This window comes from Adelges cooleyi, unplaced genomic scaffold (genome assembly GCF_023614345.1).
Source record: "Adelges cooleyi isolate 19-005CV unplaced genomic scaffold, UGA_ACOO_1.1 ACOO_flye_CR_arks_rails_tigmint_CR_PRNA_21, whole genome shotgun sequence".
Taxonomy (NCBI): Eukaryota; Metazoa; Arthropoda; class Insecta; order Hemiptera; family Adelgidae; genus Adelges; species Adelges cooleyi.
This window is the reverse complement of record NW_026095871.1, coordinates 5158583-5177138: the sequence shown is the minus strand read 5'-3', so window position 1 is coordinate 5177138 and position 18556 is coordinate 5158583. Positions and strand designations below refer to the sequence as shown.

Here is an 18556-nt window from a genome sequence, read left to right as displayed (position 1 = left end):
TCGGTTAATAGCGTTGAAAATGTTAGTTTGTTGAACAATAGCTAACTATAATTTTAAAAAAAATATTAGCACTCTTTAATTTTTCAAAAGACCGAAGTCAAATCTTCTAACATGTGGTAAATCAGCAACCAAATTATCAATTACAAAAAGTCCCTGAACTAGAAAACAATATTACTATGCACACAAAATAATTGCAGTTGACGAGTCTACAATTAAATTCAAAGGGCGATCATCTTTAAAGCAATACATGCCTAAATACCCAATAAAAAGAGGCTATAAGGTACCTATATGGTCGTTTGCTGATAAACATGGTTATCTTTGGAATTTCGATTTGTACAAGTGTACCACTTTGGCATATCTGAAATCAATAGGTAATTTTTGCTATGGAATTGTTAATAGTACTCGAAAATACTTACCAAAGCTATTAGAGTTCGACAAAAACATGAATATAGGTGACGTTGACTGGAACATGAACGACCAGTATGACATTTCAATTGTCAAATGGAAAGACAAACGAGGAGTTACTTTGCTGTCCAACTTCCATAATCCAACTGATGTGACTGAGGTCAAAAGAAAATCTAAAGATGGAACCATATCAATGATTCCTTGTCTCAATGTACTACCATTGACCTACTATGCCACATTACCATAGACCTATAAAGAATCATTATAGGCCTATGCACATTACTGGTTGGGTTTATGATTGTTTTTTATTTAGTCGCAATTGATTTTTCTTATATTTGGGTCTATTTATCCCCTCTCGGCATTAGGAGGTATTGTATAAGCTTTCATCGACCTGTTGATGGTAAGAAAGTGAATACTTAAACTTGACCTTGCCCACTGACTACGTTGTTTGCCAATAATATACCTATCATAGATAACAATAATTGATCATTGAATAATACCCAAATGGCTGGATTGGTGGCAATTTAGTGTTTACGTTTAATATTAAGTACCATAAACCTAGTAGGCAAACCAAGTAAACATAATAATATTGAAAGGATGTACGCATGACATTGGATGGTGACATTGAGGATTTTGACTTGCACGAAGAGTTTGTTGAAGCTTTGCAATTTATTCTTAAAAATAATCAATAGGTCAAAATTTACCAGTGACCACTGCAACAGCAGAGAGATCTTTTTCTAAATTAAAACTATTTGAGATCACCCAGGAAAGATTCACAGATTCACTACACAAAGATATACTGTAGATTGAAAACGATAGCCAAACGCTAAATTAGATTATACAATGATGTAATGTTATAGTTTGCTGCAATGTACTGTGTTTTCCAACAAAAATGTATCATTCATTTTGTTTTCATCATTACTTTTTACCACTTTACCTAATAATTTTGACTTTTTGTAAAAAAATTTAATTCAGATAGACTCAAAATGGGTATTTGAAAGAAAATAAATGTATAACTTTGTATCGTGCATAATAATTTAATCTCAAATTTTTGAAACAAAAATAATAATTGGTCATTTAACAATTATTATCCGTTAAATTATTTAAATTCATTAATTTATTAATAGTTTGGATGATGTAGATAGTAATGTAATAATCAATAGACGATAGTTTTGTCAACAATAATAATATATGTACACCACTGACGGGGTAAGCCTTATATTATTATAACGTGTTGTTGTTATATCATGTTAATTGCTGTAGCATGATTTCGTGGATCGTCGAATAGGTAATAAAGTTTCATAATATTTAGTTATATGTTTTACATTGTATCTATTCCTATTATATATTATACACATGATAATATTATGTGCGCACCGGCCTATAACGTTTTGCCACAGTGATGGCAAGAAAACGACGACAGTGCATAGACCAAACGGTTAACCGCGCGTTCACTTGTTAACTGCAAGTGGTCACTGGAACAACTGGCAAGCGGATTCGGTTGGCTGTAAAAAAAAAAAAAAGGTGAGCATGTATTTTAATTAATTATTCTTAAGTTAAGTACAAATATTAAACTTTTTCCTACTTGTCAACAGTAAAAAAACCGAATTTATACATATAAGTACATGCTAAACAAATACAACATGTTCGGTACCTATCTAAATTGGTAGTTTGCTCTGTACATAAACGGACAAATTTCCATTTTTCTTAATTACTAGTTTGTCCGATTATATTCAATTAAGAAAACAAAACTTACACTATGTACATGGACAATGACAATATAATACAAGACAATATAACTTATTACCATGGACAATATATTAGTCATCGGTTGTTGTTGTTAGAGTCTGTTGGTAAAGTCTGAACGCCATAGATCATTTTTTTTTTTCGTTTTATTGTGCAACTTTCTGTCCTTTTTGTAGAATTATCAACAAAATTAAATTCAAATTTAGCACCTTTGGATTTATTTATACTTTTTAATAAACCGGCAAGTTTTCAGTTGGTCACAAACGACAAAAATTAAAAAAGTGAGTTAGAAAAAATCGCATATTTTTTTTTTGTTTGTGAACAATAAAAAGTTAACAAGGTTGACGAAATACGACAATGGCGTTGATTAATTATTATTTAACACCGAATTGCAACACAATGTGGTTCCTGAGTTAGGCTTAAATTCCTAGATTGTCTATTGATGTTTGTATACAGTTTCTCTTGGCTATTTAAATAATTTACAGTGTGTATAATAATAATAATAAGTGCTGTTAAAAATAACTCATTGTTTGATGGCTCACAGCCGTCTGTTTGCCGACTTTATTTATTTAAAAAAAATTATCACCGTAGGTAGGTTACTCAAGAACAACATCAATTATTATTTATGTAATTTTATAATATTAGTATATTGCATTTGTGATAATGTCATAACGATTCCTTGGCAACCAAATTATCAAGGGTAAATTGTTACTAGTGACTGAATAGTGAATAGAACCGATTAAATAGTTGCAATCATATTTAATAGCTACACAAATGCAGCTGGATGCTATGTATAATAATAATAACACTAATAAAATGATGCAGATTAAATTGTAGTGGCTCAACTGTACTGTATAATAATTTATTCACCTGCACAATTGGTTTATTAAGTGCAATTTTTTAACATTTGTACACCCAACAATAAAAAATAATATAGGTATAGTAGATGTAGTGTAAGTATTGAAAATAATACAATAATAATGCAATATATGTTTGTACATATGCAGAATCTCAAATAAAAAAATACAATATACGAATAATACAGGAAGAAAGGAAATATAATTTGACAATTTATCAAAAAACAAATTGAAGAGATAACATTTTTTTTTTTTACAATAATTTGATTAAGATATAATATAATATAATCATTTTTTTTTTTTGGTGTTATCTGGAGCCATTTTGACATAACTCGGAGAGTTTATTTAACAATTTCTCGCAGTATTATTTAAATAATTTAAATTTACTTATTGCCTGATCCTATTACTATGATATCAGAATGATACTTGAAATAATATCGTCTGATGTTAGGTTTTGTAATTGCCAAACTGCTATTATCGATAAGCTAGTGCTCAAAATATGTACATTAATATTAGATATATAGAATAATAAAAAAGTTTATAGTTAAGTGATAATTTTGAATGTCATAGAAAAAAAACTAGTTGTTATCATGTTGTAATAACATAGTGTGTATATGTATACTGTGTGTAAATTATAATTTCGCATCTGAACACTAAAGAACCAATTACATATGTCATAAACAAATAAATTACTTATCAGTAATCATACAACAGTTATACACATGATTTATTTTTCTGTATATTAAAAATGTTTTCTAAAAATAGTACTCAGTTGTATTATAACACACTAAGGCTGAAGAGACCACAGTACTTGCGTTAAACAAATATATTTATAATTTCACAATAATAAATGTAAAAACTATCCTAAACCTTTTTGGAGTTTTTTAATTTAATACTTTTTAGTCTTTAACACCATTTTGGTTATTGTTTATGTTGCATTTTTGAAAAATTTTAATTCTAAAAAATTCTAGAAAATTTTAGTTGAAACTAAAATTGACATGGTCGGAATATATTAAAATTTTTTTTCTTAAATAACATAACCTCAAATGTCTCCAAAAAGAAAAACTACAAAATTGCAATTATTTTATAAAAAAACTAGTGTCTGAATCGCCCTGTACATAATTTTTTTCTGGTCGTTTTGCAAATGTTACATATGACATTTACCTATTACTCACAATTGTCGTCGCATACTATTTTACTTTTCATTGTAAAAAAAATTAGCTTAAACAGGATGGACTAATAAAAGTTTAGATGTTTCTATTATCCGTTAATACTTTTGATTAAGTCGATGAAATAAAAAAATGACAATAACCCGTCTTAATTTTTTTCAAGTAAACTAAACTCATAATTGAATTTAGGGTGCACTAAATTTGTTTAATTTCCTTTTAGCTTTAATTAATGGATTTACAGCAGTTCTATTAATATTGTTTATTTCGTTGACCTATTTAATAATTTACCATCTGTTTCCATGTCGTCTAAAGGTGACAGAAATGTTAAAATTTAGCACCGCACTTGGTATATGATGGATAATTATTATTATTTAAAAGTAAAGTTTTTTGCGGGTTACAGTAAAGAACAGTTAGGTTAGGTTATGTTAAGTTTCAAGTAGATGGACGTAGTATTGGTTGGAAGCAGCATAAGCTTATTATATATTTATACAAGTGATACATTAAAGCTGAGTTTTTCTTAAAATAATTGCAATATTGTAGGGTTTTTTTTTTTTTTGGAAACATGTTAATAATATTGTAAAATAACATAAACTATTTAGTGTCTCCAAAAAGAGAAACCGGAAAATTAAAATTACTTTAAAAACAAGTGTTCTCATACTTAATAAATCATCCTGACTAATTCACTGATATAAGTCAGTTATTACCTGTTTAACTTCAATACCGAAAAAAGTTTTTGTTTTGTGGAATTTTGTTTTCTTTAAATTTCTGATAAGATTTGGTTTGGTTAGCTTTTATCTGTTATCTTATGCACTCGGTGTGTATGGTCTTGGCAGATTGAGAATAGCTCTAAACTAAACTATGTAAACATTACAGCAATGGCACTGATTTTGGGACTTTTTGGTATTTATAGTCGGCCAATTACTTCCAGAGAGTGTGAACGTTAATCGTTATCACCACTTTGAATGTACAATCGACATTGACTAGTGTCGAATCGGTTGTTCTGTGTAAATCACTGAAAACTGCCAACATGAGTACCTAATTAGGTTATATTTGTTAAATCACAGTGTCATACAATTATGTGGGTTATTAGATTATGATTTTTAAGACTGCATTAATTTAAAATTTAAACACAACTCTAACATTTTAGTCAAAACACGTGCATCTATTGAGAAAACGTGTGTATAAGTACAATATCTAATCTGTAAATCATATTTGTGTTAATGGTATTGTTAGATGTTTTAATCTTTAGCCGACTTTCTTATCTAGACACTCCTCGAAGGTCGTCAAACTATACTTATATATTTTTTTCGTGGTGATAAAATATGTAAGACATAATAATATTAGATCATATCGTGTCAGTGGTTATGGAATATGTCTCACTAACATAAGTTATGGTAAAAGGGGTTAAGTTTGAAATTGCAATTTTTACAGAAGAACAAACCATAATTTTTTTCTATTTTTAAATTATACCACTAAAAATAACTTATGCATTGCTTAACCAATTAAAACAAAATATTAAAATTGACCTCGTTTTACACATTTTTTTTAAAATTTTAATGTTTTTAAAATAAAAAAAAAATAAAAATCATCATTATCATAACTTAGTAATGATGTATGAGTTAATTGCTTCTACACCATCGAATTAATGTGTATGTATGTCTGATTTGACTAACAGTATTTTGATGTCGTATGGTCTGTTGTTTGAATTGTGTTTTTAAATTTTAATTCATAACTACTAGACATTTATCATTTATAAGTTAATCATTTTGAATACATTTATTCATATGTTATTTCGTTTGCACAAAATAAAATAAATTATTTTAGACAATTTTATGCTACACCAGTTTCGGGATTAATTATATTATAACATCATTTTGGATACTGTGGATTTTTTTCTAATGATTTATGATACATGACTATATTAACATATTAAAACGATAATGAGACGTACTAAAAAATTTCAGGTAGATAACCGGTTTTCAAATGTAATTATTATCTTAATACAAGTTATTCACAAAACTACTAGCGGAGGAGCAAGTAGAGAGGCGTAACTGAGCATGGTTTAAGGTAGAACTAGTTATAACATTTTTAAACAATAAAAATGTAGCAGAAAAGTAAGTAAGGCATAAGTATAGTATAATAGATGGACTGTTAGAAAGAAAGAAGGTATTGAGAGAGGGTAGTGTTTGGATAGTAATCAGCTGAGGTCTTTTTTCCCCAACTTCATTGTTCAGTAACTATTAGGGATTTCGAATCTAAAGAGCCTTATTATTTTGTATTGATACTGCGCTTTGGTTGATTGGTAGTTTTGGAGTGTTAAGGACATCATTGTCAAGACAGAATTTTAACTCCATCGCATCTTTTTTAGTATATGTATTATATAGTGAGAAAATAGATAAACCTCATAATGGCAATAATAAGTGGTTTTACACTTATTTCTCCAAGGCCTCGTGATTTTAGGAATTTTCGAAAGTACTATTACATGTGGTTAAAATGACAATATCGCAATGAATTTGTTTGCACTTAGTATATTTTTTGCTCTTTAGAGTCTATGAAATTAATCCACGAATGGGGGTAGTGTATAATATTTATATGTACAATACACAGTGTGGGTTATGACACTTTGACAGTTGTACACAGGTTGACCTTTTCTCGAAAAATAATTACAACTTTGTAGTTTTGCTTTTAAAAAAAAACGTTTTTTTTATTGTAGAATAACATAAAGTTACCAAATATTTACCTTTTTTAAGTGCAATTATTTAACATTAAACTTTAATAAGTTTATAAGTACTTATTCAAATTTAGTCATCAACCAGTCAGCATTTTCAGCAAATTATTCTTCTTATAATTTATGTATGTGTATTATGTAAATTGTCAAATCCTCGTGTAAATCGTACTGTAGACAATTCACAGTTCTACTGATGCAAATATTTTTTTTTAAGTTTAAAACTAACTATTGAAAACTGGTTATCGCCCACTCAACATTTTCTGCAAATTATTCTTCTTATATGTACGTGTACTATGTAAACTGTCAAATCTCCGTGAGTCATACTGTAAACTGATAAAAATGTAAGAAAAAAAATCGAAGAAACCGTTTTGTAGCCTACACACTGTATTATAGTCGCAGAAAATTGTCAGTGATTTTACACATTATATAATCATAGAGAAGTGACTATGTAATTATTTTTTTACATTACCAGTATGCGAGCAGTATTTTAATTTATATATTCACACACACACACACATATGAACAGATGTAGGCAAAACCTACACTTGTTCTAATGTCTATTTTATAAATTATTATAAATAATAGGGCATTCACCAAACATTTTCGGTATTAGAAAATTCAATTTGCATTTACATTGAGTCTGCAGTACATTTCCAGTGGTATAATATATCACCATTTTGTAAGTTTTATTCTTATGAACAAATTCATATCATAATAATTATAGACTGCAATAGTGTTGTATACTGTCTGTATTCGGTAAAAAGTATAAATTGAATTTATCACAATGCACCACTACCTAAGTCAGGTCAGGCGATACATATTTTTTAGGTTTAGCCTTAACACTTTTGAGCCGTCTATTATAAAGCATATTATACTATTCTTTATATTCGTATATTATATTGTGTACATAGATGATATATTTTGTCATATATAAATAGTAGCAATACTTGAAAAATACAATTATTCTTAAAAAAAACTCATCAAATGAAAAGTACAACACAGACAGATAGGGTCATCTTGAGGTTATGCTCGTGAGTGTTGATATCAAACGTATATAGTATTTTTTGTACCTGTACACATTTATTTACTCTAGAAGCTACTGTTTACTGTTTAACGTATCATATATAGGGGGCTCACGTCAGTACACATTCAACCGTGGTTTGGTTCGGTAGTTTGGTGAGTTCGCTTTCTGAACCGGTGTTTTACACATTAATTTAAAGAATAGTGCTTTAGTCAATCATGCTGCCTAAAGATCTCGTCTCAGCTACCGAAGAAGTAAGAATAATTGATTAATAAAAAAGCTACAGCACTTATTTATTAAAATCGGATTTCCTTTTTTAGCATCGCACATTTACAACCAAAATACACGTATTTAGTTTTTTTTTTATACTTATGTAGTTATTAATAACGATTTTTGGTGTGGTTAATTTACACAACTATCATTATCACTGAATGAAACCTTTTAGATTCGGTCTGGTTAGGTGTAAAAATCAATGGATTTCCATGGATATTACATTTGTGTAATTATTTTAACTATTGAATTATTTTCACTATGGTCGGCTTACATTTTTAATCGGACAACAGATTTATCGATAAACTATTGTGTAAATTAATTGTACTGAGTTTTATTAAATTGATACGAGATAAGTTATTTACTGCCCACAGTCTCATATAGTCTCTTAACATTAATTGTGTTACTGTTCTATTCTAAAACAGTGGTATTTCGTACAAAACGTTTTGTTGTTTATTAGAGATAAATCATATTGCTACACAATCGTCCGATCATAACCTAGGTAACCTAGAAATTAACTTTCCAAGTGGTAATACAACAACTGATTTATGAACTATTGTAATCACTAAGCTACTTGTATAATCTCGACTGTAAATATAATTTAATGCATACCGCGACCATATAAGAAATAGAGTATCTACCAACACAAAAAAAAAATAGTAAATTATACTATGTGGAAAAGATTACATTTACTTATGAAAATAGTATTTTAAATATGCATTTATTTGTAATGATTTTACCACCAGTAATGAAATGATAGGTAACAAGTGTTAATAGAGGTATAGTTATAGGAAGGAAAGAATAATTGTTTTATTTACATAGTTTTTGTGACATTTTGTATGGGTTGTAAATTTAATAACTACAGGTTTTTACTGTTAACGGGAGAAATGTATTTTTCGAACAGTCCAGTTTTTGCCATATTATAGTAAACGCTTTGGAATTAGGGCAAAAACGTTTTGGACTCCTTGCTAAGTTCATCTTCGGAGTCATCTTTAGCAATGAGTCCGAAACGTCAGAAAAACAACTAAGATGTGAACAAACAGGAAAATAATCGAATTAACAGTTTCAGTATAAATAGTTTTAGGTTAGGTTTATAAATATATGAAAATTAAGATATTCTTCGATAATTGGTAATTATATTTTGGAATTTGCCAAACATATTTAACATAAAACTCCTATTATATGTATTTGTGTATAAACAAATCAATTATATCGAAAACGTTTATATGTGTGCTAAAAATTGAATTCGATTTGTTGAATTTAAGTAGTGAAGTTTATCATAGTTAACTGTTATAACCAACTGTACTCAGTGACATTCTTAAGTGTTATTGACTGTAGGTCGTGATTTGCTATAAAACGACTGTACTGGATTCTCTTGAATTTTAGTATTTTTTTTTTAAATACACAACATCTATTGTATGGTTTATTTATTAAATCGGAATATGAGATAACAGTTTGAACTACGCTGTCAAGTCAATTGTGACGCATGCACTAAATTATATATTGCTCTAATTTCATATTTGCCTATAGTTATTAATTGTTATTTCTAGAATAGTTCCAATCTTTAACTCCCGGTAAAAATACTCGAGTAAGGCGTTATTAAAAAAAAATAGAATATTCTACTAGCAACACATACTTACTCAATTAAACTATCTATAATAAATTATCTATCCTGTTGAGATGTACTTTAAATTAAATGGGGTAATCGATTTATTTTTAATGCTATAAACAAATAATACCATCAAGAATCTTTTGTGAGTGTTGTCATATCAAGCTGAGATTATAAAATAATTATTTACCTCGTTCTTATAGACTACAATTATTACGCGTGGTTAACTTATTGGTTCGCTAGCAAAATATTTGAAAAATTAATATACCTATAGAATATATTATTAAAACATACTGCCAAAAAACTCCATTATACAATCTCCATTATGAACACTGTCATAATTACACTTTTGGTACGTCACGGTCAGTCATGCACAAACCTTGAATTTATTTTAGATGTTCCCATTTTAAATAATATGTTAAAGAAACAAAAGATCATTCATTTTTTAAAAAAAATGAGATTAATAAATTATTGATATACAGAGTGATTCATTAAGGAGAAGACACTCGTTTTTGTTTAAAAATAATTGCTATTTTGTAGTTTTTTCTTTTTGAACACATTTTTGTGGATTTTATTTTACAATATTATAAAATTACTAAATATTTACACTTGTTAGTATTTTATATATTTAGCTTTTTTAATCAAAACGTATTTTCTGAACATTTTGACTGATCGACAACCTGTTTTAGACTTTGGTAATTTTTATATTAATTATCCAAAACCGGTTATCGACTAGTCAACATTTTCAGAAAATTACCTTTAATTTGAAAGTTAGTTTAACCTATACGTTACGTTTTAAGTTTTAAAAGTCGATAGAGCTCTGGAAAAAAAATTAAAAAAATAAAAATTTGAAATTGTCTAAAACTACAGATTTGTTATTTGAGAAAATGAGTGTTTCTTGTCCTTAATAAATCACACTGCACGTATAACCGGCAACTGTTTTAATAATTTAATATTTCTGTCTGGTTTTTTACTTAAAAATATCGTTCACATTTTGTAGATACCCAATTGATTTTTTTAGTACTATTGACCCGACCTGTTATTTCACGTGAAATATCACCATCTATGTATATACAACCATAAAATATACCATTTTGAATTTATAGCGGTAGGTACTACACGAGTGGTTATTAGTTTTCAAACCGGTTGAAGGCTGTGTGACCGACCGGGCTACTATTATAAGATAATTTGTCGGAAGTTTGAACATGCTATTCATTGCTATTTTCCATATCACAATAATGGGTCCTCCATCCGTTTCAATTATTGTAATTGCTGTTACACTAAAAGTTATTTTAACAGTAAATTAGACGAACAAATAAAACGCATATAAATAGTGGATGGAAATTTTATACAATTTTTATGTGAAATAACCTAGCTGATTATTGTATTAGACAATGCTACTGTGGTCTGATCACTTTTTTAGGTTCACTTTTATTTATTCAACACAATGTGTATTTGATTAGATTTATTTCAAGGAATAAATATGATTTTTTTAAGGCTACTTCTTTTCAACCTAACGAAAATCCGACTGAACCGAACGGTTCTCCTAAACAACAAGAAGAAACCCTATCTCTATTGGCACTCGAGGACGGCAATATGACCAAAGACAAATGGAAATCAGATACTAACGTTGAACGAACTAATGGTCAAACTAAGATAGACGACCACGATCATAGATTAAGTATTGCCTCGGTCGGTCACGTTCCTACCGGCCATCCTACTTCGTAAGTATAATACACGGTTGTTGACTTTCAGTTGGGTACAAAACATACAAATAATTACCCGGTAATTTTGAATAATTGCAGTTATTACGAAACACTGATAAACATGCTGAAAGGTAACGTGGGATGTGGCATATTAGCAATGGGAGATGCGTTCAAAAACGGTGGTCTACTATTGTCTCCTGTGTTAACCGTCTTCATTGGTGTCATTGCAGTGTATAACCAACACTTGCTGGTAAGTTTTTTTGCTTAAACTTTTTTTTATTAACCCTTTATTTGATATTTCCCCTTTTTCTTCTTATCAATTACCATTCTTATCGCTGGTTGTTATCTTATCAGCTTGTCTTCCCTTATCAATCGTCATTCTTATCAATCACTATCTTGTTTTTAATTAGCTGATTTCTCTATTCGATTTTTTTTTAAAAATGTGGTTGTAAATACACATTCAATTTTAAAAACATTATTAAAAATATCCTTTTAACCCTGGCAGTCATTGACTTCCTATACAGGGTTATTCAAATTGCACATTATAAATTCATGTTACTTATAACAAGTAATCACTATATTATGGTAACCAGTTACGACTGTAAATCATACTGTAGTCTGCTTAAACTAGTTATTATTCATGAGTCACTTTGAAAAATACTACTGACTTGGTTTTTAAGATCCTATTTAAAAAAAATAGTCGACATTCAGGAAGTTGATAAATTAATCTAAAAGTGATATAATTTTTTTACGAAAAACGCCAGTGGATTTTAATTTATTTTTATCTATTTATGTTTATTATTATAATGACTGAATATTAAATTTACGAAAGGGTTCTACCTCTCGCACACAGTTTATCTGAAAATTAAAGGTCTTTAGATAATTTCATTCTATTATCTGGGTTTCCTTATTGTATTAGTGTCGCCACTCGCCACCCTCAGCACAAAAATTTCCCCCAACATATCAAAAGTTCATTTTGTATTTCAAAAAGAGAAAATGATTGTCCAGTACTACTCAACGAGCTTAGTGGATAGTTTCGATGAAAAACTGTGCGGTGGTTATGAAAGTATCCAAAATAATTTCGTCAGAAACAAACTAGTAGATAGTATTGTATAATATATTTACCTTTTATGATACTTTTCAGGCTTATCATAGTATTTCAATTACAACTAATGTATTTTCAAGAGTACACCGTTATAAATAAACTTATACGTATTAGGTTATTCCACTAGAAATCAGCATACTTATAATATTATACACCCAATGCAAACATTTATTAAATAATGGTTGGGTTTTTGTCGATAAAAACACATGATTGGTATGCTAAAATCCGAAAATAATGTAAAAATACAATTCGTTGTTTATTTGTTCTGCATTTTTTTTTTTGTGAGCTTTTGTTTTAAATAACATTACAGTTCAACAACTACAGATTAACATATTAAGTACATATAGAAATAAATAATAGAATTACTCAATTTAATGTGAGGATATAGTGTACTACAATTATTAATGTTTTAATAAAATATATAGAGTAAGCACAATTTAAAAAACAAAAAACGAGCAGTATATTTTTGGCTTTTGCTTATTTAATATATATTATAATATTTCCCATGTGTTGACAACATCTACTATTTACATATGTTTTTATGTAGGCGTGCATAATATTATGTTAGTGTAGATATACCTGTGAAACAGTATTTGTTTATTCAAACTAAGTAAATAACTACGCAGGTTTAATAAGCACAAATTTAAAACGACATCATGGAAATTAATTTTATGGGCAAATCCACGTGAAATAAACACAAAAGTTTCTACTTTGACTTGATCACAATATAGTATTTATTATAAAAATACAAAAAAAATACATTGCACAATTTTCGCTAATATCATCTCATCTAAGAAACTGTATAAACAGTATTTGAACACATTTTTCATTTAAAATAACAATTTTTAGCTAACACTCAAGTATAATATTATATATTAGTATAATATATTGACACTATTACTTCAGGAAATTTCAAACATATAATATTTATATTTAAATATATAAGGCTAATGAATACTTAAAAAGTCCATTTTAATATTAATATTTATACTATTTTAGGTGACATGTTCCAAAAGTGTCAGAGAAAAGTTAAAATTGCAACAAAGTCCAGAATTCTCTAAGACAGTGGAACTGTCATTCCAATGTGGACCGCCGCCGTTCAGAAAATACTCTACATTCTTTCGGTTAGTAAATCTCATGATGACAACGATTTATTATTTTATTTATTTATTACTTTTTTTTTGTGTCTTGTTTTGTAAAATGGTCAAAGAAGCAAGAAAATTTATAGTAGAAAACAAACAATTATTTTTTATTATAATTTTATCATTTTTTTATAATATTGAGCTAATGAGGTCGAAAAGTAAAAATAATTCGCAGTTAAGAAGCATTAAGCCATAAGTAGACACAAGTAAGAAGTTAAGAAAATGTTTAGAAATGTAATTGTAAATATATTAGAAATATTAAGAGGATGAGTTGCCGTGGTCTTCTATGATTTTTTAAGTTTTATATTAATTTTAATAGTTGAAAAGAACAAAATTTAAAAATGTATATTATATTTAAATAATCGAGAAAATAATGTGCTTAATAAATCACCCGTTAATTGTTCAATTGTAAATACTTTCATTAATCCGAAATGTTTTTTTTTTTTACAGAAATAGTGTAAACTGTTTTGTTGTGATAACACAGTTGGGATTTTGTTGTGTCTATATTATTTTTGTCTCCAAATCAATAAAACAGGTAATTGTTTTTACAAATGTCAATTTTTTAGCTTTTTGGATACCTATTTATGTCATTAACAAGACTGAGCTGCCTAAAACTGAATGAGTTGTCAAACGCGCATTATATTTAATTTTGAATAGAACCTGCTATTAGATTATTTTAATTGAAATGAAAAATTATTGTAAAATATTTTTGCAAATCAGTATAAGATTACCTGATTACGACTTTGGTCATTAATTGGTTTTAGGGACCTCTTATTTAATTGGTAACCAATATCCGTTTGTGGGACTTTTAACGTTTAGTGAAAGTTCATGTGATTCGACACTTGTAAGATAGATTGTGGTAGGTAATTTATGTTACCTCGAGGTACATTTTTATTTTAAAATTATAATGAACAATAAAACAATGCGAAATACAACGGTATTACCATGTCGACAAAGATAGAGAACACTTTAATCAATTTATTTATCTAAAAATGTCTAAACTTATTTAAGTAAATAAAAGTTATAGTACTTAGTAAAAAAATCATGAAAATATTATAAAATTATCAGTAATTCACCATTTTTAGTATTTTCCAGAGCGCTGTCAGCTTTTTAAACTAAAATGGTAGTGTACATATATATTTAAAATAACAATAATTTTCTGAACAATTTGACTGGTCCATAACCAGTTTTGATTAATTATTACTTTCAACGCTATCAAAGTTGAGTAATAACAAATAATACTTATCACTCCATCGTTCCTTCGTCCTAACATGTTAACTTTAATAACGAGTACGTTACCATTTAAGATTAAGATAGCACTCTGGAAAATGTCCTTATAGCTATAAGGTTTATTTATGTAGTAGGTTTAAAGTTGTTAATTTACAGGAATGTATTCCTGTAATTATAAATAATAAATTGTATTTTTATTTATTTCAGATAATGAGTTGGTACGACATTGATCTCGGGATCCATACGAGCATAATGATTTCGATGATACCCATTTTGATATCTTCGCTTATAAGAAATTTGAAATTCATCGCTCGGCTGTCTGCGTTGGCCAACGTGTGCATGTTGACAGGTCTAATGGTAATTATCTATTACTGTTCCACAGACTTACCGGCTCTGAACACCAGACATCCCGTTGCCAATTGGACGTCGATCCCGTTGTATTTCGGCACCACCATATTTGCATTCGAAGGCATTAGTTTGGTAAGCCAACCAGAATGCACAACACAGTATTTTGAACAGCTAATATTCGAAAATCAAACGATAACTTCCAGGTTTTGCCGCTGGAGCAAGAAATGAAAAATCCCAAACAATTTTCATCCATGTTCGGAGTGCTCAACGTGGGAATGGTGTTAGTTTCTAGTCTGGTTATATTGACGGGTTTCATGGGGTATCTGAGGTTCGGCGATGATGTCAAAGGCAGTCTGACATTAAATTTGCCCGAAGAATTTTTGTAAGTTTTGTGAGATTTCAAAACAATAATAATAATGATTTTTTTTTTTTTAACATTAATATTGAAAACAAATAACAGATTATCGAAAGTTGTCATATTGAGCATGATGTTTGGTATCATATGCACGTATACCTTGCAGTTTTACGTACCAGTGGAAATCATTTGGCCGATAGTGAAGAAAAAATTTGGTCCTTTCAAAACGCCCATAGTGTGGGAGATAGGACTTCGGATACTAATGGTACTCAGCACGTGTGAGTTTATTACTATAATGATTTATTTATTTTTCATATCTTGCTAATTAATTATTACATGCTTTAATAAAATGGGGCTAAGTATGTTGGAAATAAGTATTCAGTTTAGTCCCCAAACAATTTCATCATTTTTACATCCGCTCTTAAATATTTAATAGCGTTTAGTCTCTCCACCCTCTCATAGATCATCCCATATGAATTATAAAATTAGCTAAATATAAGCTAATATAGCTTATATATTGCCTAATAATATATCTGTATTAGTTAAATGAGTTAGGTAGGCCCAATAAGGTAGCCATTTTCAGTTGTCGCTTATCGCTAATGTATCTTAACATTGAACAGCAGCCATCACAGAATAACCAGAATAGACGCTTTTCAAGAATTACATGGGTTCTTTTATAAATCAGGCAAATAAGTGTAAGCAGTATAAATATAATAACCGTTGATGTTTTATTTCTGGCGACACTTCTAATTTCCTATCTAGATGATTTGGAAAATCAGTTTTGGCAGCCAAGAAGACATTTTTATTCGTGGCTACACTGATTTGCTCAGCAATTTTACCGATTTCGAGTTCTCGTTGACTGTCTCTTTTGGTCACAGATATATATATATATATATATATATATATATTATATATATATATATATATAGATTGCTAACTTGTGATAAGAATTAAAGTCGACGTCCGCCATTTTTGTGGGATTTTGTGTGTATAATATAATATATATCTGTGATTCTGTGTTATCAACTTAACTTATAATTGTTATATACATATTTTCATGTAATAAGGTTCTAATTCCCACAAAGATGGCGTGTAGATTTATAGCAATCTAGTTAATTAGGTATGTATATATATATATATATATATATCTGTGCTTCTGATTATTTTGTGCAGCCATTAACAGTTGTGGCTTATCACATATCTCTTATCACTGATCCCTTATCACCAATTTCTTATCTTTGATTCTCATTTTTCCTGCTTCCCGTCCACTCACTAACCTAACCTACAAGATTATTTCAGCTTATCTATGACCCTTTCAAAATGATGTGGCCTACAAGAGCGATACAATTTGTTGTTACCAGTTGGCCTAACTTAACTTGTCGGTGTATATATTATTGTTACAGTCGTAGCGGCCGACGTGATACCGCACCTGGGACTGTTCATATCCATGATGGGGGCCGTGGCCAGCACGTTCCTGGCACTGATCTTTCCGCCCCTGTGTCACATGGCCGTCACGGGCTACGAGGGATACGGTCGGTTCCGATGGAAGCTGCTGGTAAACGCCATCACGCTTATCCTGGGAGCCGTGGGTTTCGTCACCGGCACATACGCCAGCGTTTATGAGATCTGCGACGCGTTCCAAAAGGAGGGAGCAATGGGTAGTGTGTCCCTGCCGACTGCGCCAACATTGTCGACCATCGCAATGGCTGCCAACGGCAGCAGCACGTTGGTCGCGCAATAAATTGACATCAGTAAACTAACCACACACGGATGTCAATTATTTCATTATTGATAATAATTATCCAACCGTCGGAACTGGTGGATCTTGTCAATCGACAGGCGGTCGTCTTGATTATTTTTTTGTACGTCCCGAACGACGTATAAAAAAACTTTGACTTTGCACTGGCCGACTATTTTTTTTTTTTTTTTGTTTTGTTTTTCGTGATGCTCGTAAGCATGCAACATACGATAATTTAAAGTATTACTGTTTTATTATTTTTTTTCCCCTTAATATTATTATTTCTTTACGAAAATAATATTAAAACGTTAACTGTTACGTTTTTTTCTTTTTGTTTTAGTTACATTTTTTTCGTTTTGAAACGCAACTTTTGTGTTGCCACAATTTAAAACCGAAGGCGGTAACTAAAATATATATTCTAAAAGTATTACATTTATTTAACCGTTGTGGCAATAAACGAATACACCATAATAATAATAATAATATGTACTATATTAATTTTGTTAAACGCCACACACGACATACATACATCAGCCGTTGCTCAATAGCATACATAGTACAATTATTATTTGTGTGTGATGTATGTAATATTGTTATATTATTGTTTTTACAAGTGAACTATATTATGTTGAATTTATAAAAATATGGACGTGTTGAAATATTATATAGATGCTGATGTTGAATGTATTATATAGGTAGACTATACTATAATGTATTATGACGAACGTAAAATTATAATATTTTTGATAAATCTCTTAGATTTTTCATACGAATTGTTATGACTGCGGTAGGGACTGAAAAAGTGTTGTTGTTTGTTTTTTTTTGTCTTGTGTCCACGATAGCTTAATGGAATCACTGAACTGAATAATTGGCATTCAAGGGGAATAGTAAATATGAGAGTTCACACCTTAGAATTTTAAAAGCATTAAGAAAGGTTTTTCAAGGTTCTATATCGCCGGTTGCTATAATATACGAATATTTTTGGTAAATTCAAATTTACCAAATAGCCTTTGTTACAAAATTTAATATTGAAGTAGATATGGGCTAACGTGTTTGAGAATTATTCGTCTACAAAAATTTGATAGTAATTTTTAAACGACACGTTTTTTCAGAATGCAAAAAGTTTG

At 29.3% G+C, this 18556-nt stretch overlaps 1 protein-coding gene across 2 annotated transcripts; it reads left to right on the top strand.

The window, feature by feature from the left end:
* Positions 1 to 1821: 1821 nt before the first annotated feature.
* LOC126834215 (proton-coupled amino acid transporter 4-like) lies at positions 1822 to 18180 on the top strand. Of its 2 annotated transcripts, none has more exons than XM_050565986.1 (9): positions 1822 to 1929; positions 11303 to 11529; positions 11611 to 11761; positions 13616 to 13740; positions 14209 to 14293; positions 15196 to 15468; positions 15540 to 15718; positions 15797 to 15969; positions 17095 to 18180. In XM_050565986.1, the coding sequence occupies exons 2-9, from the start codon at positions 11402 to 11404 to the stop codon at positions 17430 to 17432; spliced, it is 1452 nt and encodes a 483-aa protein (XP_050421943.1). In that variant the 5' UTR covers positions 1822 to 1929; positions 11303 to 11401; the 3' UTR covers positions 17433 to 18180. The 2 variants fall into 2 exon arrangements, with proteins under 2 accessions (XP_050421943.1, XP_050421942.1); XM_050565985.1 differs by lacking the exon at positions 1822 to 1929 and adding an exon at positions 8038 to 8180.
* Positions 18181 to 18556: the final 376 nt, after the last annotated feature.